Source organism: Protopterus annectens, chromosome 1.part0 (assembly GCF_019279795.1).
Source record: "Protopterus annectens isolate FY-2018-M chromosome 1.part0, PAN1.0, whole genome shotgun sequence".
In the NCBI taxonomy this organism is placed as follows: Eukaryota; Metazoa; Chordata; order Ceratodontiformes; family Protopteridae; genus Protopterus; species Protopterus annectens.
Genome location: NC_056725.1, coordinates 1,206,977,665 through 1,207,003,095, shown reverse-complemented (window position 1 = coordinate 1,207,003,095; position 25,431 = coordinate 1,206,977,665). Strand labels below are relative to the sequence as shown.

At 40.0% G+C, this 25,431-nt stretch overlaps 1 protein-coding gene across 1 annotated transcript in view; it reads left to right on the top strand.

Moving 5' to 3' along the window:
• The window catches only part of MTFP1 (mitochondrial fission process 1), a 139,277-nt gene extending 114,309 nt beyond the window's left edge, over positions 1-24,968 (top strand). The window contains exon 4 of the mRNA XM_044065649.1: positions 24,212-24,968. Coding sequence (XP_043921584.1) covers positions 24,212-24,281 — 70 coding nt within the window. The 3' untranslated portion in view covers positions 24,282-24,968. The remainder of the gene's footprint in view (positions 1-24,211) is intronic.
• The last annotated feature ends 463 nt before the right edge of the window (positions 24,969-25,431 follow it).

The window sequence follows — 25,431 nt, the reverse complement described above, 5'->3', positions numbered from 1 at the left end:
CACAAAACCTCCTTTATTATTACATCTTCTAACAATACAACTACCCAACCTGACACCCACACAAAAGTCCTAGGGATCGTTATCGATGACAAACTAAAGTTCAACCTACACATACTCCAATGTATAAAAAAAAACAAACCAGAAACTAGGTCTGCTATATCGGAACAAAAAATTCCTAACCCCTGAATCTAGACTTACCCTGGGCCAGGCACTCCTCCTCCCCTCCCTCTTATACGCTGCCCCAGTTCTTACCAATATCCAGGCCTCCACTCTAAACAAACTCCAACAGGCTTACCATAAAATAGCTAGATTCATTACTAACTCCCCATACAACTCACACCATTGCATTTCTTTAAACTCTCTTCAATGGCTTGAACTTCCCCGATTTCTGCTATCTTAGCAATTTCATATGCTACACTGTATTCTTTAGAAACCCTCCTTCTGTCCATCTCTATCTTCCTTAGTCTCCATCTACATCCTATCCCAGACCCTCCGTACTTCTAACCAACAATTACTTGATATCTACCACCCAAAAAGGTCAGTAGGCAAACTACTCTACAAACATTCCCTTGTCCATGCTTGGAACCAACTTCCCCTTGACTTAAGTTCAATCTCCCACACCTCACACTTTAAAAATGAACTAAAAGCTTATTTTCTCAATTCCAGAACCTGCCCTTGCCATGACCCTACCTAGTCTTCCTTCCCTTTATGTACCCTCAAAAGGACCATACTTAGTACCTCATTACATCTCTCTCTCCAGTGTGTCTACAATGCATTTGCATAATTCTATACAAACAATTTTTTTTATTGTTGACCTATTGAACTATATCAATGTAAAATTGTTACTTAGCTTCTTTTTAATGCAACTTTAACTTTATGCATGTAACCCAACATATGTGAATCTTTTTGCTACAACTGCTATTATATCAATATTGTTTAAAATTGTACTTGTTTAAAATGTACTACTGGAGCTTTTCTCCTCTGGTATCCACTGAAAATGGGCCACAAGCCTAATTGGACAAACCCAGTTAACAAATGTCAATAAATAAATAAATAAATATAATCAAAAAATTGGATAGCAAAATACACAGGAATGATTTTAGTAACAATTATTTGAATTATTTTAGCAATCACTCCCATTTTATTAAAAATAATACACCTAGGGGCCAATACGTCAGAGCTTCCAGGATGACAACGGGCAATACAGATTTTGAGGAAGAAATAGATTTTATTACTTTATTATTTTATCATAGAGGCTACAAGTTAGATATGTTACTTAGAACAGCAGAGGAAATCAAAATGAAAAGAGAAACTTGTTTTCCCCCTGTATTAGTAAAACCATTTAATAAATCTAACTGTGAAGCTAGTTTTGACAAAAAAGTGACAGTTTGCTGCCTAGATATGACTACAGATGGTCATGATATTTGTGCAATAATTTTGGGCAGCTGGAAAATATTAAAAGGTAATTTGGATTTGGTCAAAGGTATTGGTGCATGTCTGAAATTTGTATGCAAGAATACATATAATCTTAAAAATATTTTACAGAAAGATAATACTAAGTTACTTACTGCAGGACAGTTTCCAAAAGAGGAAAAGGGATGTACAAATCTGGCAACTACTTGATATGTATGTTTATACTGGAAGGACATTATCTGAGTTTGGAGCATGTCGATTATACAATTTTAATCCCCGGGGTTTTTAATTGCAAGTCTAAGGGGGTGATTTATTTTAGTATTTGTTCAGGCTACAGTGCATATTATATAGGAATGACAAATTGCAGTGTTGAAATAAAAATTAAGGAACATCTTTATGTGATTAAGAATAAAAATGAAAAAAAATGCATTATATAAGCATTGTCAGCACTGTTTAAAATTTAAGAAATTTATGTTTACTGTGGTTGAACAAGTTCCAGTAGATAAAAAGTGGTGGTGACTTCAAGGATAAGGCTGAACAAAAAGAGACATTATGACAGCTTAATTAACTCATTACATCCGGGTGATACCTCCAGGTGCATCTGCAATTAACTCCTATTGATGTCTCTAGGTGTCAAATATTGCTTGTTTATATTTGCATCGAAAATTCCAAAAACATGCTATGTCCAAGGTTTAAAAAAAATTCATCTTAAAGTTTACACAGTGTCAAACACAACTCTGTTAATATTTGATCTCTGTCTAGTGCAGGTAAATAGATATTAACTGCTGTTTTTATATTAATGTATATAAACATAATTTTCACATTTTTCTAAATATCTCAACAACCAAGTTACACAGACATTCTTAGTCTCTTATGAAAGCTCTCAGCTAGATCAATAAAATGCTGCTTGACAGTATGTAGGTAACTTGAGTGGTTGCTGAGATATTGTAAGTTGTTTACAAAATATTACAAATGTAACAGTTACTGTGTTTACTGTGACTTATAAAATTCTGGTTAAGACCTAGAACCTAAAGAATACTACCACTATAAAAATAGTTTGTGCTGAAGGGTTTGCAATTTATACTTCTTTCATAACCCCTATAGTTCCAGAGATACAAACATTTGATTGAAATGTGAGGACAAAATTTGGGCATAATATTAGAACAGTACCTCTCAGGATATGCAGTAGCAAATTCCGCCCTAACAATGCTTTTAGCCCGGCAATGGGCGCCGACCTGTTGAAGCTGCTGAATATTTATTTCTGTGCCAAAATGAATATTGATGGCCATATCTGCACCGAAGGAAGCTTGGGGGTCCTGCTCTAATGACAAACATATATATTTTTTAAACTATACCACAGTGACGGTCACAAATAGGGTGTGTAACGAAGGACTAAAGAGGCATAGCTTTTGCTTAGGGGAGATATGTATTGTATGTGACAGGGATGGTAAGGGTTACAAAAGTAATGGACTATCACTGGATGAGAAGTGAGTCATCTGTGCTGTGACAGGGATGGTAAGCGTTACAAAAGTAATGGACTATCACTGGATGAGAAGTGAGGCATCTGTGCTGTGACAGGGATGGTAAGGGTTACAAAAGTAATGGACTATCACTGGATGAGAAGTGAGGCATCTGTGCTGTGACAGGGATGGTAAAGTAATGGACTATCACTGGATGAGAAGTGAGGCATCTGTGCTGTGACAGGGATGGTAATGGACTATCACTGGATGAGGCATCTGTGCTGTGACAGGGATGGTAAGGGTTACAAAAGTAATGGACTATCACTGGATGCATCTGTGCTGTGACAGGGATGGTAAGGGTTACAAAAAAATGGACTACATAAAGTAATGGACTATCACTGGATGAGAAGTGAGGCATCTGTGCTGTGACAGGGATGGTAAAAAGTAATGGACTATCACTGGATGAGAAGTGAGTCATCTGTGCTGTGACAGGGATGGTAAAGTAATGGACTATCACTGGATGAGAAGTGAGGCATCTGTGCTGTGACAGGGATGGTAAAGTAATGGACTATCACTGGATGACAAGTGAGGCATCTGTGCTGTGACAGGGATGGAAAGCGTTACAAAAGTAATGGACTATCACAAAAGTAATGGACTATCACTGGATGAGAAGTGAGTCATCTGTGCTGTGACAGGGATGGTAAGCGTTACAAAAGTAATGGACTATCACTGGATGAGAAGTGAGGCATCTGTGCTGTGACAGGGATGGTAAGCGTTACAAAAGTAATGGACTATCACTGGATGAGAAGTGAGTCATCTGTGCTGTGACAGGGATGGTAAGGGTTACAAAAGTAATGGACTATCACTGGATGAGAAGTGAGGCATCTGTGCTGTGACAGGGATGGTAAAGTAATGGACTATCACTGGATGTTACAAAAGTAATGGACTATCACTGGATGAGAAGTGAGTCATCTGTGCTGTGACAGGGATGGTAAAGTAATGGACTATCACTGGATGAGAAGTGAGTCATCTGTGCTGTGACAGGGATGGTAAAGTAATGGACTATCACTGGATGAGAAGTGAGTCATCTGTGCTGTGACAGGGATGGTAAAGTAATGGACTATCACTGGATGAGAAGTGAGTCATCTGTGCTGTGACAGGGATGGTAAAGTAATGGACTATCACTGGATGAGAAGTGAGTCATCTGTGCTGTGACAGGGATGGTAAAGTAATGGACTATCACTGGATAAGAAGTGAGGCATCTGTGCTGTGACAGGGATGGTAAAAAGTAATGGACTATCACTGGATGAGAAGTGAGGCATCTGTGCTGTGACAGGGATGGTAAGAAAGTAATGGACTATCACTGGATGAGAAGTGAGGCATCTGTGCTGTGACAGGGATGGTAAGGGTTACAAAAGTAATGGACTATCACTGGATGAGAAGTGAGGCATCTGTGCTGTGACAGGGATGGTAAGCGTTACAAAAGTAATGGACTATCACTGGATGAGAAGTGAGTCATCTGTGCTGTGACAGGGATGGTAAGCGTTACAAAAGTAATGGACTATCACTGGATGAGAAGTGAGGCATCTGTGCTGTAACTTACAGAACTGTAGTTTTGTGCGCTGTCTTGTATCTGTAAATTGTATTGGTTCTAGTAGTAATATGGTGTTGGGCTTGTACATTTCTGCAGTTTTGACATAATGGATCAATTAACAATCAGTACTAAACAACACATTATAATAAGGTAATTTTGTAGCATGAATTTTGCATCAGGGACACATTGTTTAGAAGTCCCTGTGACATTCAGTGCGTCTCTGTGTTCTTTAGTGGTGCCCCAGTCCCAAAATAAACTCCCACTTCAGTTTGGGGATCATCTTTACATTGGGTGAGTTGAAAACTGTGTTTGTCCCTCCCTCAATGGCACCCACACTCAGTGTGTGAAGTTGACAGCTGTAGTAACAGATATGATGGGGGGTGGTCAAGCATGTATTGGTGTTTAAACTGTTTGTGAAGTGAAATGTCACACTCTGATGTGTCTGCAACACCTGTTAAGGTTTTCAACCTATGATCTTGCAACTTTGGATTCTTGAAGTGTAAAGCCATTCCCCATTTTGTGTTGTCTTCACTGAGTTCTCTAGTAAAGGCATTTGATTTGCAAAACCATATATATGTGTACGTGTGTATGCAAACTGTGTGCTTATGTTGTGTGCATATATAGATATATCTAAAGTGCATATGTAATGTGTGTGCATCATTTTTAAGTGGGGCAAAGTATAAAAAAAAGTACAGCCTTTAAAATTATGTAGTCAAGCGTGGATTTGTAGGGATTGCTGCTTGATGTAATTATGCTGTGTTATCAAAAACTGATTTTTGTCAGGGGTTGACACCCCTGAAGGATTAAACGTCTGTGGGCATAATTTAATACCATTGGTAAAGTGACATTGCAAGATTAATTTTCATTGATTTTACAGCAGTTCTGTTTAGAAAGATAAAGGGTTTGAAATTGCTATCGGAGTCAGTCTGCCCGTGCTTTGTCATATTACGCCTCATCGCTATAATAACATATAATAACAATAATTAAATTAACAGAGGTTGAATTTGTTATCGGATCTGAATATAAACAGTTGTCAGTAATACAGACATGACGTGACATGTGAATTAGCATGCCTGCCAGTCATCTTTGGATTCCAAGCCCATTTCCCCTTTTAATCGGTACCAACACTCCCATAGCTGCACAGAACTAAGAGCAAGGTACTGTTCTAATATTATACCAAAATTTGATTCTGTCAAAAGGCTTAGGCTTAAGCTTCGCCCATTGGAAGTTACAGTGCAAACTTCCTGAGCTCCATTGGAGTAAATGAGTTAAATTGGGGACTGATAGTATACCAGGTCTCAAATGACACAATCAATATAAAGCATTTTATAAAGGATAGGAGGTTGATAGTGGTAAAAAGTTTTTAACGTTTTGTTAGGTTAAGTTTATTTATTGAAGTTTTAACATTTGTCATTAAATTGTTTTATTGTTTAATTAATGAATGTTGTTTATTGGTCAGTTTGTGTATAAATTAGAAATGGTGTTGTAACTAATTATGCTGATGAAGTCCACTAGGAAGAAAGTGGAGAATAAAGTGGTATCATGCTATTTCTTGGTTTTCTGTCTCTGAGTAGTGTAATGTGTTTTTTTTTTGAGCCACAGTAATCTACATAATACATTACATGTAGTAATGTTAGTTTTCATACCAACACACACACTGTAAAGTATTCCGTCTTACTTCACACAAATACACATTAGTCCTGCAAAGCCAGATTAGTGACTGTTTAAACCAAAGAAATGACAAAAAGTTCAGCTGTTTTCATTCACAGACAGCCCGCACCCCACCTAGCAGATATAGCCCTTTCTTTATACACTTCAGACATTTGATTGTAATAAAAAGACAGTCATGTAATGCCTTTCATATTTGTTCTTCACAAACAGTTGGCACACCAGTTAAAATATTCTAAGTTGCTTCACACAAATCACATTAGTCCTGCAAAGCCCGAATAACAGGCAAACAGCTGGCAGTCATGTCCTTATATTTAGAGGTATATTCCTATTTTCAAGCTTGACTTACCCTTTCATAGAATTTTCTGAATCCCCCTAATCACATAGGTATTCATAGGTTCATAGATGTTTACTAGGCTAACGACCACAAGGGCCTTTTTAAGCCTAGCCATGCATCCCAAATCTCTGACAAGTTCTGATGCCCTAGATAAGTGTAAGCAGGGGTTTGGGAGATGAACCATTTACAGGTTACCTGTGTCCATTAGAGACATAGGTGCCACACCAGGATGAATTTCCGGTTTCCCATCCAACTGTCCAAGTTATACTTGAATTGGGTTAAGGAGGAATGCTGCTTCACATGGATGGAGAGCCTGCTCCATAGACTGGGTAGTCTCTAGGATACATACCTATCTCTCCAGCAGGACCTGTTTATATCACAGTCAAGGTTTAAGGCTTTAGAACTGGTAATTCTGGTGCTGTTTGTTTTGTGGATATGCAGGAGGTCCATCAGATTGGGGTCTGACAATGCCAGGCATAGATCTCCCTCAAAAGCCTGTAGGAGACAGAATACAGGGATAGTGCTTTGTGGCGGTCTGCATAAGACATTTTACTTACGCCCTGTATTCTTGACTTTTGAAGCTGTCAAGTATGCAGAAAATCACTAGTATACTAGTGGTAATAGTAATTTAAAGAAAGAGGGCACTCATCTTACATCTCCCTTTTTCTAAAGCAAAAACAAATGCCTTTGTGTGGTAGAATTTTGTAATACAGTTCATAAAAGTGTATAGATTTTACACTGTCTCTTTGATAATGTGCATATATTTTCCATCATTTTTTGTCACCAACATGTTTCTGAGTGGTATTCCACATTCTTACTGGAAGCAGGAAGAGTTTGTGCTATTTGGCACTCAGATGTTATGCTAATTAGATGTCCACATTTTTAGCTGGATGTTTCTACTTTCCAGGGGCCTTTGTTTCTGTTTTCAATGTCTACAGGTTGAGAGGTATGCTGACAGTCATTATTCTCCACAGACAACCCTAGCAATTATATCTACTTTGTCTGTGTACATCTCAGATGTCAGGCTCTTATTAAAAAAATAAATAACCAAAATAACCTGAAAGTAACATTTGATTTCCATTTACATATGAACGTTTTTTTCATCAGCTTGCATTTTCTAAAAAATATGAAGTCTGTCATTATTTTATGAGATTGCAACACTCATCATTGTTCAAGAAAACCACAGATTTTACAAAAAAAAAGGACCAAAAGTATCTGGTGATCTGGTGAAATCTGGGAGAATTGACAGCATACCTCTCAACTTCTATGCTCCCAAATCAGGAAAAATGCCAGAAATAATGGGGGGGGGGGGGGGGGCAAAAGCCAAAGATCAGGGATAATACTTAAATATTGCTGTATTTCACTAATAAAATTGAAAGAACAGCAGGTTTTGTATCAGCATGTATTTTCTGAAGAATAAGAAGCAGGACACTTTTTAATATGTGGCATTAAGTGATTTACCAAAAAAAAAAAAAAAAAAACATTTTACAAGGAACTGAGCAAAAATAAAGGGAAAAACTGAGGTGTTCTACTAGATCAGGGATATTTGAGAATTAGGGACACCAAACAACAGTCTTTGCAGGAATGTTCATTTTTGGAACAGTGTGAGGTATGAAACTTTAATGTCTAGCATCATTGAATGACTAATCCTTTCCAGGATTCACAGACCTGATGCACATGCCCACTTATTACTTCAGTCATTTAGAGCTTAAGCACACATTGACTACACCACTTCAGTTGTAGGAAGTCTTCAGTCTTGACCAAACTGGCAAGTAAAGTACTCTTGTTTCCTCACAAGAGAGCAGTAACAAAATCATATCATCACAGATGGTGCCCTAAACTTTGATGGAAAATGTGTACATTTAAGAAATGTTAGCAGAAAACTGCATAGTTTTATAATTTAGGGGTATATTTCTTTTCAGCTAAACTGGCCATTAAGAATACAGTGTTTGGTTTCAGGAAATATACCAAAGGTCCCATTCATATATCAAGCAATTTCTTAAAAGCATGCAGTGTGCCCATGTGTCTTATGTTTAAAGATAGCTTGCTCCAGAGGATGACCACAGATTTTGAGATAAATTTTGTTCTTAATGTGGTTCTTACCTATCTGTTTTAAATGTGAAACAGCCTCCCCTAGATGGAATATCAGCATGAAGAATGATGCTAGTTAGTAATGCCTTGAATTCATCATCATGCAGAGCTCTAAGTACCAAACACAGTTTGCTTCTCAGATGTACTTCTAGTCATGCACTATAAGGAATTATAAGCTGCAATTATTTTGGTGAATCTTTCTAGTAACAGTAAGTCACACTTATTATAAGAGCAAAACAGAGAGTTATACTCTAGTACTGGTCTTGCATAGAAGACAAACGTTTCAGTAAGAATGTACCCGTGCAATAAAATTCTTAAAAATAAGTCCCGTTGTACTCATTACATTGTTTTTTTACTGACTGAGCATGGGATTTTACATTTTAAGTCAATTTACTATGTGAGGATTTATTAAATGTTTTTCATAAAAACAATAATCGTGATGTGGAATGCAGTCAAAAGGCTTCAAACGCTCAAGATAAAGAACACCCTGTACCATTACCTAGATCTGTAATCCTACTAACAGGGTCATCAACATCCACTAGCTTAGTAAAAGTGTTTCAGTTTTTTCATAAATCCATATTAGGATAAATCACACAAGGGCCCAGTTTTACTCTCTGCCTCTATAATTGCATGTAAACATTTTTCAAAACTTTTGCTTAAAAGGGACATTAGACTTACTGGTTTGAAACTGGTCATTTTACCTGTTGCACCTCTCCTGTATGGATAGGTATTACCTTAGATAATGTCCATTATTTTGTGTATAAACCAAGCAGAAGTTAATAAACAAGATGTTAATAAAAGATATTATGTATTTATCTGTCTTCATCTGGAAGCATACTAGGATTTTGTTTGGTCCCTGTACTACTGTAATCTTTTATTATAGATGATTCTAGATGAGTTATGTATGTATCTTCATTAGTAAATCAAACACTAGTGTGGCAGTATTATCTGTTATACAAAAATTCAAATTATAGTTTACCACTGAGGATCCTATACTGAAAAAAGTACCCTTTAAATGCATTAGCTAGTTCTGGGCCCTAATTAAACAGACTTTTTTCATGTGTTATGGGAACACTACCCTTGAACATTTAACATTTAAGAATTTTTTCTTATGGTTTCCTACTTCACTCAGTTGGTTCTCATAACTCGCTTTAGCAAATGTCAAGGAACATTTTAACCCTTTATTGGACTGGTTATAAGCCTTTTTTGCAGAAATTGTGTTAAAATCTTTTAAAAATTGAAAATGTGTTTATTTTATCTTTTATCAGTATTTTATACCATGCCACAGTGGGAAGCTGATATTACAGATGTGTTTCTAGTAATGTTCTTACAGTTATCCAATAAACACATGCAAAAATTATTAAAATAAAATCCATGCCCATCAGTGATACTAGTGAACTAGCTTCTGAAATGAAATGGCAGCAAAGTATCTTGGATCTGTCATGTCTAGTCTACCTTCACCAACCAAAACAGAGGGCTAGATGGTCAGAGTTCCCCCAAGGATTTGATTTACTGATCTTAGCTGTAGTATTGGGATATTAGTTATTAGCAAGTCTAATATGTTCTGTCTTGTTGGGAAGTCAATTAAGTGAACATAATTCTTCAGTAGTTCTAAGATGCAAAGTTCCTCCTCCTGTTGAAAAGTTGAAATCTTGTAAGATTATAAAATTATCCAACTTAATGTGGAGAGGCTACGACTTTTATCGCTTGCCATGAGATATAGACTAGAGCTATTGGGTTGACATAATGGTTACCATAACTATTTCCTTGTTGGGCTCTAACATTAGAAGACTAGAAGGCAAACTTTATAATGTGATCTGAGGCAAGCATACTTCTGATATCTGGCAGCAATAATCCCTCAGATTGTCATAATTTTGTTAGTACCATCATTTCAAATTTAAAATGGAAATTACCATGAGTTCTTCAAGTATGCTGAAAGACCTGGAACATTAGCGTAATATATCTTGATTTCCTGATTTACAGTAAAATGCCTTTTGTCAAAATTTGCCTAATGAACTCTACAAAATGCTTTACCATTCCAAGATGTTTTTTACCCAATAGTTTGCCCCCAAGATACCTTGGATGACACACCCATCTTTATCAAAATTCTTCCTTATGTTATGAAATTCCTACAAGGTTCGTATCAAATCTAACTTGCGCTCATTACAAAAATTCCACAGCTACTTATTAAACATCTGGGCTTTTGAGTACTGATAGCTGGAAAATGACATGGATGGCAGCATCTCATGTAAAGAGAAATTGACTTTGTATTTTTGACAAATGTGAAATATACCAACAATGTAATTGTTAAATTGGGACAGCGCAGTGGTCCAGCAGTTGCGTTGTCACCTCACAGCAAGAGGTTCTCCAGTTTGATTCTTGGCTGGGGTGCCTTCTGTGCGGAGTCTGCATGTCCTCCCTGTGTTCATGTGGGATTTTCCCAGGTGCTTCGGTTTCCTTCCACATTACAAAGACAGTTGGCTTTGTTCCAAGTTTGACTTTCCTGGTAACAAATGTTAAATAAATACATTTTGGTAGAAGTTAATGCGTTCACACCTGCCTTTGTGATTATGGTGTTAAGTGACCCTTTCTCACATAGCATTTGTAAAAGGGAGCTCTCTACACAGGATAGTTTGCACCCAGGTAGAGACTTGAAACTGTGACCTTTTCCTCATTGATACCTACAACTGGCTTAGTATTTATTTTAATTATTGAGTCACCTAATACCAACGGCCTGCCTGAGTACAGGGGCAGAAATAATCTAGTTCAATATCATTATCCAGAAAGTTAGCCTGGAAACTACCTCCCTCTTCACATTTTAATTTTCTTTGTCTTTTGCGACTAACTGAACTTGTGTGGCTACTGAGCCTTAAATTGTGACAAACAAATTACTTCTAATTTCAAAGGCACAACAAAGCCAAAATGTTACTTTTCCCCAAATATCACATAAACTCTAGTAGTAATTCGTGGCTGGACACACAGGCCAACCCCCGCTCAGTAATCCCTTCGTACCACTGCAGAATAAAACATGAAAAGTATTTAAGTCAAAATTCAGTACATACAGCTCACTATTATACCACTGCTACACTAATTCTTTTAAGATTTAACCAATATTCCATCCCAGTACACCAAGAGCTCCATTCCAGTAAATTGTTAATGAAGAGAAAACAACATCCTCACAGAGCAAACTTTCTTCCCATTATGAGGTCACTCGTGTCTAACATTGACATTTGGCTCATACTTGGTTGAACCAGAGTCATTTGTCTCCTGCCGTGTAACCCAGTCATAGAACTGCAACATGTAGTGAGTATCTAATTTTTAAATTTCTCAAATCAGCTCAAGAAAACATTATTCACCCAAGTACTACCATACTGGGCTGCATTACATATCATATACCTTTTGCCTTCCTACAGCCACTTGCTTTACAAACAGCTAAATGCACTGACACTTTACTAAAAACTGCAAGAAAGGTCTACTGCAGTGTGTCTTCTGCATACACACTGTATTCTGCTTGGTTAACTAGATCACTCGTTCTGTTTTTGCTACTTAAGTTCTACTACTCTTTTTGTTTCTGATACTCTGTGTGTTAAATACAATCATGTGATTTTAATTGTGTTATTTTGTACAGTAAGTACATATTTTATGTTTGATGTTGGAACTCTTTCTACCGCTGCCTCCCAAAACCATCCCTCTGAATACAGGCCTGGCCGAAAAGATTACTTCCTGACCTGCTCTGGTGTTACTAGATTGCAGTGCTCAAAGGAAAAATATTTCAGAATCCCTGAAAAGTCTTGCCCTAGAAACTACTTGATATTCCAAACACGGGTGTAAACAAACTGGGCAAGGAGGACACAAACCAAACAAATGTAAACTACCCACAGACTTGTCAACAGAAAATAAACCGCTGTCTTCTTTAGGGAGTAGAACTGTGCCCCCCCAACACAGGCCCTCAGTGCTCCTGCCCTTCGATCCGTCACTCCCATCGTGGCTTCCTAATATGACCCAGAATACGTGTTTCACGTCCATCGTGGCTTCCTAATATGACCCAGAATACGCGTTTCACATTTATGGCATGGAGCAACCATCAGTGCTTTATTAGAAAACAAAAAACATCTTACGAGGGGAAGGGCAAAAGTATGAAAACTTACCTGCTACGAACTGGACTTCCCCTTTTAGACCCTCCACAAACCGTCACTGTGCTGCCAAAAAAAACAAGCCCTGATGCTGTTACTTGTCATTATCATTCATCAAAGTTTGCCCTCAGCCGCTACAATCTAGTTACCAAATCAAATAGCCTCATAAAGCTTTTGAAACTGTGCGAGTCATTGTCTAGATCATGTGTGGGACCAACCAGGAGGGTGCTGCAACTGTTCTCTTTCAGCATGACAAAAGTTAGAAACATGGCCTTGGCTGACTGGCATCCTAGGCAGCTGCGTAGATCGCATAAGGCTTGACTGTATTACTGAGTGGCTAGTACAGGGACTGCAGATTGCAGTTACAAGTGCAGACCCCCCCTGCCATGTGCAGGGCAATTTTGCACCCAGTCTGCTCAGTCAAAGGACAGCCTTGCTGTACCCGTTGCTGATCCATTCTTTATATAATTATACTGCTTTGCAAGGTCCTATCATTTAGTCCTTTTACAGATAACATGTATTCCTGGCCAGTGATGCTTTTATAGCCACCAGCTTAATTAACAGTTACCTTTAAATAAAGAAACAATAGTAATTCCACCGAGCAATCTTTTCTGTAACTTGTACTGCTATCACCTCAAAATGTGCTGTTCTTCTGTATTAGTAGTAATAGTCTAGGTACATGGAAAATTTTCAGCTTTACTTGTAATAAAAAACTTAAATAAAGAAGTATTTGAATAAATAGTAAAATAAACAGAAATGTAAACAATAAAAATAATAAAGTACAATTATTAGAATATAGATAATAAACATAATTATGAAGTTACAACTGATGTGCATGGTTTCCATTAAATGTGAGGCCAAATAAATACGTTTTGAATGAGGCCGGAGTAAAATACTCCTAAATCCATCTACGTAAAAAATTCCACAGATGCGAGACTTGATAAGCAAAAGAACAGGGGTTATATATTTTAAGCGTAATGCCCAGGGAAGAATATACAGTAAGGGAGACAACAGGGAGTGTTCAAGTCCTCTACACATATTCAGAATACCACAAGAATTAGATCACATAGAACTCCTGTTACCTCAATAGCTGCCTTTGCTATGATGTATCCCACCTCTGCCCTCTTGTTCGCAGCTATGACTGTGCCACAGCAGGACCTTTCTTAGGTGAAATGGCATCCTAGGCAAAGGACTCCATGGTGCCTTCCTCTACCTAGCCTTACACACCAAAGTAGTTTATTGCTAAAAACGTCTACTTTGGTGTCTAAGGTTGGGTGCAGTTTGTCTCTCTACTGTTGTTTTTTTCCGCACCATCCTGTACCTTGAGCCATCTCTATTTGTAGTTTGCCTTCCTCTACCTATTTCTCCCCTCCAAACACATACTTCAGTGTTCCTACCATTTCATCCTCCCCTTCTGTCATGGCCTCCCGATATTATCCAGAGTACATTTTTCACATTTTTGTCTTATTCGTCAGCTTTTTCCTTTTTTTCTGTACCATTTTAAGACACCTAACTGGGCCAGACAGCACTGTAGTAACTGGAAGAAACTAAGGGGGGGAATCTGAGAGTGTTGTGCTCCCAAAAAGGCATGTGGGTTCTTAGACATTCTGAGGTGTATTCCAGAGTTCCCCCTCCCCCAATGTTTTGATTTAGTAATGGCTTAAACAAATATCATGACTAAGAAAAGCAATTCAGTGTTACACTTCAATTTTACTTTTTTTCCTGCATCTTTCAACACAATCTAACTGGCCAAGGGTGCATCTATAATATTTATGCAGTAATCAGATTAAGCCAGGGGTCTGGGAGACCCAGAGGCCATGGAATTATAGACTCTCTGAGGTAAATTGTAAAGCTGTTTTCTAACATTTTGATCCATTGATGGCCTGAACAAAAACATGTACAAGGAAAGAAATTCAGTCTTTTTTTTCCTCTCAAGGACAAAATAAACGCCTGCCAAAATAGCAGTTCCTAATCATGTCTGGGAACAATGCCTGCCTCCCTTCTTCCTTCCAAAAAGATAGTCACCCACTGTGTACCCCCCCCCCATCTTAGCTTTGGATGAAAGCACAAATGGCCACAGTCCTATATTTCAACTAGCTGCTGTCAAACAAATACATTATCCTTATCTCTTCACCCAAAATACAGCTCTGATGTCTTACTGGGACAGCATACCTCCTTGCCTTTAACTCCCCCAAAATAACCACCTTATATGTGCCTGATTTTAGATTGTTAGGAAAATGGAAAAAAATGTATTCTAACTTGTTGCTGTTAAGCACTTCACTGCCTCTTGATGAATTGTATGATCTATGTAAATCTCTGAGGTTTGCCAGGAAATTAAAAAAATAGCCAAACTGTCCTCACCTCTCACACAAGCTATAGTGACATTCTGTGCACACCTCAGAGATTTGATTGTAAGGAAAATTAAAACCGTAATAACTACACTTCACCGATATCCTTCTATTCCCATGTTGCAGTATTCTTACAGTGGGATCCTCTGCCTCAGGTGACCTGAACATCCGGCTTCTGTGCAAAAGCTTAAGCCTGGTTGCTACCTGGTGCATGGAATGTCACACACAGGGCCATAAACCAGGGGCCTTAAATGTGGTGTCTGCATGTACAAACCTCAGAACTTTTCTGCCGCAGTTGAATGTCACATCAGATCGATTGTTTCCCTCCAGTGTCTTCAGGACATCTAAAGATAAGTACCCCAATGGGGAAACCCTTTTTCATGCTTGAGCTTTGGTTGCTTGCTGTTATTCTTAGCCGATGTCTGCTAGAAAGAGAAAATGTAGGTGCGGATGTCAAATTCCGCACAAAGATTTACACAAATTTTGCTTGTTCTTCTTAAGCCAGAAACATGACCACACAATCTGTAGTGTATCTGCCAGTCGTTCATACCAAAAACCTTCTGTAGTTGTCTGGTAGCCTTAAAACTTTACGTCGAGAACCAAAGGTTAAAACGCTTGGCCCTACATATGGATCCGAAGTCGGCTGTCGAGGCGGAGCTGCCTAAAAAGTAGGCAAAGGTTGCAAGGCCTACTGCTTCTGCCCCTCCATCGTCGGATGTCCCACCAGCCACTGATTTAGGGGTTGAGGGACGTCCGCTAGAACCATCTTTTTCAGCAACTACTCTTGTGGAAGCTGCCTTGAAGCACCGGTAGGCACGTCCTTGGAGGTTGTTCCCACATCGGCTTCAGCCGAAGTCGAGGGCGAACCAGGCTCCATCAGACACCCTCCCTGGGTCCAGGAATCAGAATCCTCTCCTACAGGCCAGATTCCTGATACTAGGCCCTCTGTCTGTGCTAAATCTACCCTTCTTAAGAGGAAACAAAAAACTAAGCATTTGGCGCTTCCTCTGAGGAGCAACCAGACTGGAATACCTTCTCCCAGTCTTTACTGGAGGCCTTTATGACTCTTAGGCCTTCAGCCTCTCCTGCTGGTACATTGCCTGCCCTCAGCCCCAGGCCAGCCTTAGCTGTTTTTATCCCTCCTACTCACACCCAGGAGGAAGACTCCTCTTCTTCCTCCTCAGATGAGTTTGTCACCTACTCCTCACAGATAGCTTCCCCTTTGGACTGCTACTCTGCAGATGAGGACTCTCTAGAGGGAGATTCTCCCCCTGAAGACATCTCTTTTGGGGAAACAATTACTAAAATTAGGGAGTACTTCAAGTGGGATGCAACTCACATGACATAAGTCTGAAGGAGGTGTTTGAACTCCTCCAGGTGGAATCATCCTCCCTCTCGGCTATTCCCCCCTGTGATTCTATCCTACCTTGATGCATTTGCATCACAGCCTCAAAGACACACAATCACAGCCACCAGCTCCCAAAAGACCTGATCACTTTTACAAGGTCCCTGATGAGCACAAATTCCTCATAAAGCTACCAGCGGCAGATCATGCAGTCATTGCAGTGGCACCTGACAAACAGTCCAGACTTATACCTTCCTCTTCCCTCTTGCCGTCAGACAAGGACAGCAAAGTTATGGACAGACTGAGGAAAAAGATGTACACATCTTCAACACTGGCTTTTAGAACTATCAATTACCAGACCCACATGGTCAAATATGCCCTAGATTTGGTCAGTCAGGCTTCTTCCTTGATTTCCTCCATGCCTGACTGTCCCAACAAATCTCAGGTAGCATCTAAGCTGTCCTTGGCATCTGAGGTTGCCAGACACTCTGTAAAGTGCAGCTATGATGCAGCTGAGGCCTCTGCTAGGTCTGTAGCTTCAGCTTCTGTTCTGCATAGGTATTCCTGGCTTAGGCTTCAGCCCCTTCCTGAAGATCTTAAAACCAAGACTTTGGACGAGCTACTGAACAACAAATTCCTGTTTGGCAACCAGTCTGCTGAACTGTTTAAAAGCCTCCAGGACCTAAAACATTTGCTGTTCTCCCCAGTCCCTAAAATTTCAGAAACTACCCTGCCAATACCTCCTTTGGCAGAAGAGCCCCAGCTCCATCCACCTCCTCCACTTCTAGGCACAGAAAAGGGTCCAGAAAGGCACCCTCCCCAAGGACAGTGCCTCCTCAGCCTACCACTAAGCAGCCCTTTTAAGACAGAAATAATAATGCATGACTGACTGACTCAGCTATTTTACTCTCTCGTCCTGTCTCCCCGTCTGGAAAAAAAGTCACTTCAGATCGCTGGGTACTGGCAGTGGTGGAAGAAGGATACTTCATGTCCTGGCAGGAAAAGCCCCTTCCACAAGGCATCCCCTTCCCTACCACAAAAACAGCTACACCTAATCTCGCAGGTTATCCAAGAACCACTCACCCAGGGGACCATAGAAACCGTCCCCAATGTCAAGAAGGGAGGGGGTTTTACTCCAGGCTATTCCTAGTGCCAAAAAAAGGATGCCCATTCTGGATTTATCCTTCCTAAATCTCTTTTTGAAGGTCCCTTCCTTCAGAATGCTATCACTGCAAAGCCTTCTTCCACTGTTTTCTACCAAAGCTTTCATGGCTACTTTGGACCTGATGGAGGCATACCTCCACATCCCCATCCGGGAATACGGGAAGTATTTGCATGTTGCTGGACCCTCTTCACACTTTCAATTTACTGCCTTGCCCTTTGGTTTATCTACTGCTCCAAGAGTCTTCACAAAGTGCCTAGCCCCAGCGGTAGCCTACTACAGAACAAAGAGCATTCACATCTACCCCTACCTAGACGACCTCCTCGTTCTAGCAGAAGAGGAAGTCACTCTCAGGAACCACTTACTATTCACCATGTCCCTACTCCAGAGCTTGGGATTCACTCTCAACCTGGCAAAATTGTCCCTCATTCCAACCCAGGACAAAACCTTCCTGGGCTGCAGGATAAGAACCAACCTGATGAAGGCTTTTCTTCCTCAGGAGAAAGTATGCTCCCTAGTCAACTACTTCCACAACCTCCTCCAGGTCACCCACCTCTCAGACCGGCAGTTCATGCACTTTCTACGCCTCATGGCAACCACAATTCCTATGATGCCACTAGCCAGGCTGCACATGAGGAAGTTCCATTGGTACCTAAAACACATCTGGTGACAACACGGCCACCCCCTGGACTTTCAGGTACCCTTCTTACCATGCCTGAAGATAGAACTGAGGTGGTGGATCCAACAAGTACAACAGAACCCATTACTACCCCTGCAACCCACCAGCCCAGTACAATACATGCACACAGATACCACCACTCTAGGTTGGGGAGCAACTATGAATGGCCTGAAGGTGCAGGCCTAGTGGGAGCCCTCCCTCCAGAAAAAGCATATCAACATAAGGGAGATGACTGCGGTCCATCTAGCCCTACAGACCTTTCTCCCTCTTATGCAACCAGGACCCCTCCAAATCATCGCGTAGAATACAACTGTGATCTGGTACATCAACAAACAGGGGGGACCAGGTCTTACATGATCTGCAGGCTTAGCAATGCAGGCATGGGAGTTAGCCTCTCAGCGCAACACACTGCAGGTGGTCTACATTCCATCCCAGGACAACCATCAGGCAGATGCCCTTAGCGGATCCTTCCGTCTGCATCATGAGTGGATGTTGCACAGAGATGTGTTCTTAGACATTGTTCACCAGTGGGGTACACCTCAAACAGTTGTATTTGCCTCCCCCAGAACAGACAGTTGCAGCTTTTCTGCTCCGGGGATCCCTCCCAACTAGCCTGGAGAGTGGATGCCTTCTCCATTTCTTGGAAGGGACTGTTTCTTTATGCCTTCTCTCCCTTCCCATTCATTCAGAAAGTCCTTCTAAAAATCCAGAGGAACAAGCTAGGAATCTTGCTGGTGACTCCCTATTGGCCAAGGCAGCATCGGTTTCCACCTTCTTCTATCTCTTGCCAAGGGCAGTTACCACAAGTTGCCTCACAAGGTGGACCTGCTCACACAACAGAAGGGATCTGTCATTCACCCACATCTGGAGATGCTCTGCTTAACCCTCTGGGTGATAAACTCTTGATCCCCTTCAGACACCGGTATGCAGAGGATGTGCTATCCATCCTGCAGGAGGCCAGGAAACCCAATACCAGGAGTCCTGTGTTTCCAGATGGAAAAGGTTCTCTAAATAGTGTCTCCAAAGGCAAAAGGACCCCTTCTAAGCAGAGGTTCCTCTAGTCCTAGCCTATGGGTGTGAGCTCATAAAAATCAGACCTTTCATATTCTTCAATGAAAGTCCACTTATCTGCAATCTCTGCCTGCTTACCTCTGGACCCACCCCTACTTTCCAGGTTGGATGTCAAACTATTCTTAAAAGGGGTTCTTCACATTAGGCCACCAAAGAATACTTATTCCACCACCTTGGGACCTAAACTACCTACTAGAAAAACTCACAGTTGCACCCTTTGAACCAGCTGGTTCTGCTTCTTTGTAGATGTGCACATGAAAAAGTGTCGTACTAGTAGGCCGTACTTCAGCCATAAGTGTTTCAGAATTACAAGCACTAATGACAGCACCACCATACACAATCTTCCACAAAGATAGGGTGACCCTGTGCACCAATCCCTCCATGCCCAAAGTGGTCAATGAACTGTCCCTCAATCATTCTGTCCACTTACCCACCTTCGTTCCATCCCCACATAATGACAGTGAGAGAGTACTCCACTCCCTTGATATCCACAGACAATTAAGGTTCTATTTGGACAAAACCAAAGCTGTCAGGAATTCCCGTCAACTCTTGCTGTCCTTTCACCCCAGGGCCCTGGACAAGTCAGTATCCAAACAAACTGTTTCCTCCTGGTTAAGGAAAACTATCTCCTTCTGCTACTCCTATCACAGAAAAGACTTACCGTATGGGGTTAAGGCACACTCTACAAGAGCTGTGGCCTCTTCTGGGGCCTTCCTCAAAGGCCTGGACACAACTACCATTCTCGAGGCAACCACATGGTATCTGTGTATACTTTCATCAAACATTACAAATTGGACCATGTCTCCAGAGACAGGGCAGGATTAGCAAGGGCAGTCCTGCATGGATTCCTGGATTCTGCAACTTCTTCCACCACCCTTCCTTCTTCTTGAGCTTTGGGACTCTCCCACAGTAAGAATACTGCAACATGGGAATAGAAGGACATAGAATAGTTGTGTAAAATCTTACCATAACCGTAGATATCCTTCTCTTCCATGTTGCACTATTCCTTCTCACACACCTACCCCATTCATTACATTTACCCTATCTAGATGACATTCTTTTGGTTCTTCTTAGACTATTGTCTGACTGGGCAGTCAGTTCTGAGGCCTGTGCCTGCAGATGTCACATTTGTTGAGGCCCATGGTTTATGGCCCTGCATGTGATGTCCCAGGCACCTGGCAGCAGCCAGGATTAAACTTTTGCATAGGAGCCGGTCATTCGGGTCCCCTGAGGTGGAGGATCCCACAGTAAGAATACTGCAACATGGAAGAGAAGGACATCTATGGCTATGGTAAGATTTTACACAACTTTTCTTTCTCAACCTACCAACAGAGACAAGCTATCATAGCCTTCTGTTCGGAAATCTGAACGGGATAATTTTTTGGCAAGATGAGTATCCGCACAGAGGCCACTACAAAGCTTGTGTCAAAATCAGCTTATAGAGCCACCACGCCCTGGCATCTCTGAAGGTGCGTCTGTTTTGTGATGCTTTTTAGGCCATGCTTTTGAAAGACAATGACTTTCTAACCTTTTTTTTTTTTTTTTTTTACTGCTATACATCTAAGAGTTATGTATGTGCCCAGCAATACTGTCTGCATCCTCAGATAAAAATTGGTGATATTATTATTTTACAGACATACAGACTGACACTGCCCTTGAAAGTCAGGTCGATCACAATCTGTACTATTTTTTGCACAAGCACACCCATACTGATATAAGCCATGACAAGCTAGGTCTTTCACAAGATAAACCCACAGACACGCAAATGCTGTATGCCTACTTACAAGCAAACTGGAAGAACATCACTTCAGCTGTGTCGCACCTTTGGAATGCTAGGAGAAACTAGAGGATGTAGCTAGACCCACACAGATACACAGAGAACATTCAGAGACTATGCCACAGCCAAGAACTCAACCAGAGCTACACACTATCAAATGGCAATGCTTCGCATTATACCAATATACCTGTGGTCATTAACTTGCACATACACCCTGTTCCTGCCAGACCACCAAATACAGCCACTAATGTGTAGCTCTGATGCTTTTGATGGAAAGTGGAAGAAATTGTGGCCAACATGCTACCATTACAGTGCAACCCCCCCCCCCCCCCCGCGCACACATACATAATCCATACTACCTTTACACTGATTTTAGCAAATACATTGCTTGATACTATTCCTGCCATTCCAGATCAATGAATGCTCTTTAATAGTGATCAAACACCACTAGGATAAGTCACTTGTATTAACAGCTGGTCTTCATGCCCATCAGTTATATCCACTTTAATGTTTACACCTTAGACGATAGATAGATAGAGGCCACAGTAATAAAGCATTTCATCTTACTTCACACATATGTACACTAGTCTTGCAAAGCAAGATAATTGACCATTTAAACTGAGCAAATAACAAGAGGGTCAGTTATGTCATCCACAGACAGCTGTCATTCCCATGAACCAGTTATAGCCATTGCTGTGTGCATTTCCAGTGTTTGATTGTGATAAACAGTGGTCATGTAATGAGTTTAATCTTTTTTCCATACAAACAGTACCCACACATTGTTATTCCAAATTGCTTCACACAAATCGTATTAGTTCTGCAAAGCCAGGATAATGAACAGACATCATTTAGTCATTTTCCTCCATAGACAGCTACAGATATTATAACTAACTTTTATGTGTACATCTCAGATGTGAGATTTTTATTAAAAAAAATCTTCTTTCAGGTTCTTAGTGAAAGAATTAGGGGAAAAGCCAAACTACTGGGGAAACAAAGGCCCAATATCAGGGGCAAATTTTAAATATTGGAGAGATAAGAGAATAACAGATGTGCATAAGAATATGAAGTAAAAACAACTAAAATGTCTGTCATTTAGCAACTGCAACCTTCTGCAACTGACCAGAAGGCCACAGATTTTACAGTGAACAAACAAGAACTAGAGACAAAGTCAGAGAGCTTCATAACTCTCAGCTTACTTAAGGATCGTATACAGAGGCAATAAAAATAGGGGGAGAGAGGGTCCAAAATCAAGGAGAGATTTTAAATATTGTTCTAATTCACTTAAAAGTTAATAAAACAATGGGCTTTGTATCAAATTGCATTTTTTTGTACAATAAGAAGTACAAAACTCTAATTTGTGACATCATTGATTGACTGTAATTCTCAGTGTTTACCAGAAAAAATCAAAAATTTTATGATGGAACAGAACCACTAGCTTTGCAGCAACATACCTTTCCTGAAAAATAAGAAACATAAAACTTTGATGTCTGGCATTATTGACTGACTGCTATCCTTAGTGATTTACCAGAAAAATAGGGACAGAACAAAAATTTGAAACTATACCAAGGACATTCTGCAAAATCAGAGACTGTTGAGAGGACTGAGGACATTCTGTAAAGACTGGGACTGTTGGTGGACACATTTGCAGGGTTAACAGAGTACCTGTCCAGCTACTGCCCACCTCTCTTCACTATTTAATGTGTGCTGGCTTTCAACACCTTGCTTTGTGAAGGCAAGGAGTAAAAACTATGCAAATTGGCCAGGTGTAGTGCACCTGGCCAGTCAATTTGCAGAGCTATGTTTCTCCTTGCCCTGGAGAGTAGAATGACAATACGATCCACAAAATATGCTATTCAGTTAGGGATGTCTTTCTACTATTTATTTCATTTATTTATTTACTTCATGCATGCCTTTACTGTGTGGAAGGGCAGAAAGGTGCCCTAGTTGGCTGCCTAGTTTGCCTGTGTATAGTAACAGCTGTATGCCCTGGTCATTTGCATCTTCTTTGTTCTGGAACAGACTCTTTACCTGAAGTCGGTTGGCTGGTTACAGAGCTCACTTGTTCACCAAAAACTGAAAGCTTTACAGTCAGACTAGCTGGTAAAGTTACAGGACAAGGTAAATACTATTATACAATGACCCCCCATTAATATTCCATAATGTGCACGCCAGCTGGCCAGCGTGCCCGTTATAAATCCCACAATATACCAATGGAAAAAAGGTCCAGTCGCCCGGACTTTTTTCCGTTGGTATAAAGTCCTCAAAACATTTTTTTTTAAACAAAATTTAAAGAAAAAAAAAAGGAAAAACGGAGACTTTCTTTTCTCTGTTGCTTCCGTTTCAAAGCATTGATGTACTGGGTATGCGTGGGACGCAAGTCCCATACGCATGCTCAGTACATCAAAACAAGGAAGCAGTGTACCACAACCAGTGGAAGAACAGTAATGTGCCATTATACAAAGACATTATTTAAGAAAAGTAAGTATTTTTTTTCTTAAATAATGTCATTGTATAATAGCAATAACCGACTCCATGGTTGTGGTATATTGAAGTTTACCCACGGTTGGTTTTATTTAATCAGTCGGGCTTCGCCCTCGTGACTAAACCACACCAACTGTGGGTAAATCTTCAATATACCACACAACATCGTCGGTTATTGTTTTAATAACTAATACTTGGTGCTGCCGATCTGATTCATTCACAGCCCTTTCCAGTAGATATTTTACCTTTACATTTATTTATGTTTATCAAACTAGTGCACTCAGTAATGTCTTCAAGATTTCTTTCCCCTGATCAGCCATTCTTCTTCATTTTAATGAAATAATATGCTTGTCACTATTTCAGTATTGTTGCTTAATATATGCAAAGTTCTTTGAATATTGTCATTTTTTCCATATACAGGATTTTGTGCTGTCATACACTAATTCCAGCTAATGTTGCTGGCAACTTTATAGATGTTTTACTTTCATTTACTTCAAATAATGTGCTTACAGAACATCATATTTAGTAGTTAAATCTTGTAGTAATGCAAAAAAAAAAAAAAAAAGAATTTTTTCTCTAGTCACCTATTTCTGCATATGTTGTATAATGTGCGTGTGATAAATCTGACCTTCTTCATTTTTTTTCATCACAGGTCCGTGGATTTTCTGCTGGACTCTACTCTTCGCAAAATTTACAATGTGGGAGGAAAAAAGCATAACTGATAACAAATCAGTGTGGAAGTAAGGCAACATCTTCTGTAGAGTTCCTGCCATGCATACTCTAAGGCATTCTCAGGAAGGTTTATATACATTACAGTATGAATATCTGAGGAACAATGACAACTACACCTCCATCATTCAATGTTAAGATGAATTCTAAAATACATCACTACCTCCAGATGTGGAAGGAAGTAAATTGTATCTAGCTGCTTAATGGAGAGGGCTGGACTGAAAATGAATCTTGTTGACCCATAGACTAAAAAGACAATGTTATAAACGTTTAGCCCTCTGGGCACCATGTGGGATGTACAGAAGAACATGCCCACTTTTTGAACTGATTTTTAGCAGCAACATTTGTGCTTTATATTTTTATGAAGACATTATTCATTCATGTACTTTGTTTTATGGGGCAAACATCTGATAAACTATGCAATGCAGAATGGTAGCTTTTTCTTTATACTAGATCATTGTTTACTGATAAAAATATGCCCTATGGCATTTATTTATTTTTGTTATCATTGAAATAATTTTAATCAGGTGAAGTCTGTTGCATATTGTCCTAAGGGCAAGTCCCAGATAAAATTACTGTGCAGACCAGTACTTGTATTTTTGCATGCACATAAAATCATATAGAAGAAATCTGTTCAATAGTTTCAGTTATACTGTGCAATAAAACTGTTTCAACTAACAGACGCGTGTTTTTGTGTAGAAAATGCAGTTTAACAAATGTGGTTGTGTGCAGTGGAGAAGGTTGCAGTTTAACAACTGTCCATTAGACGCATTTATTTTTCTGCTGTAACACATGCAGTTCCTGTTGTCGTAAGAGCATGAAACTATTGTTTTTACAGAAGGGAAAACATTACAATTTCCATACATGATGCTTAAGTAGAGTTTTTGTGGTGCTGGGGGAGTGCACTAAAGCAATAAATACAGCACATGAGTTTTTACTCTGTTGTGTGGTAGTGGATCCAACCTGAATTCTCACGGTCAGTGTTACTTGTGAAGGCCAACCCAGGCCTCAGGCTTGAAGCCAGGTCTGACGTGGGCTATCAGTCCTTCATGAAACCAACAATGGGTGGGATTTGCAGTTCTTACCATTTCAGAACCACTGGTCATATTTCCATTTACAGGTAGCTTATTGGGTAAGCTTGGA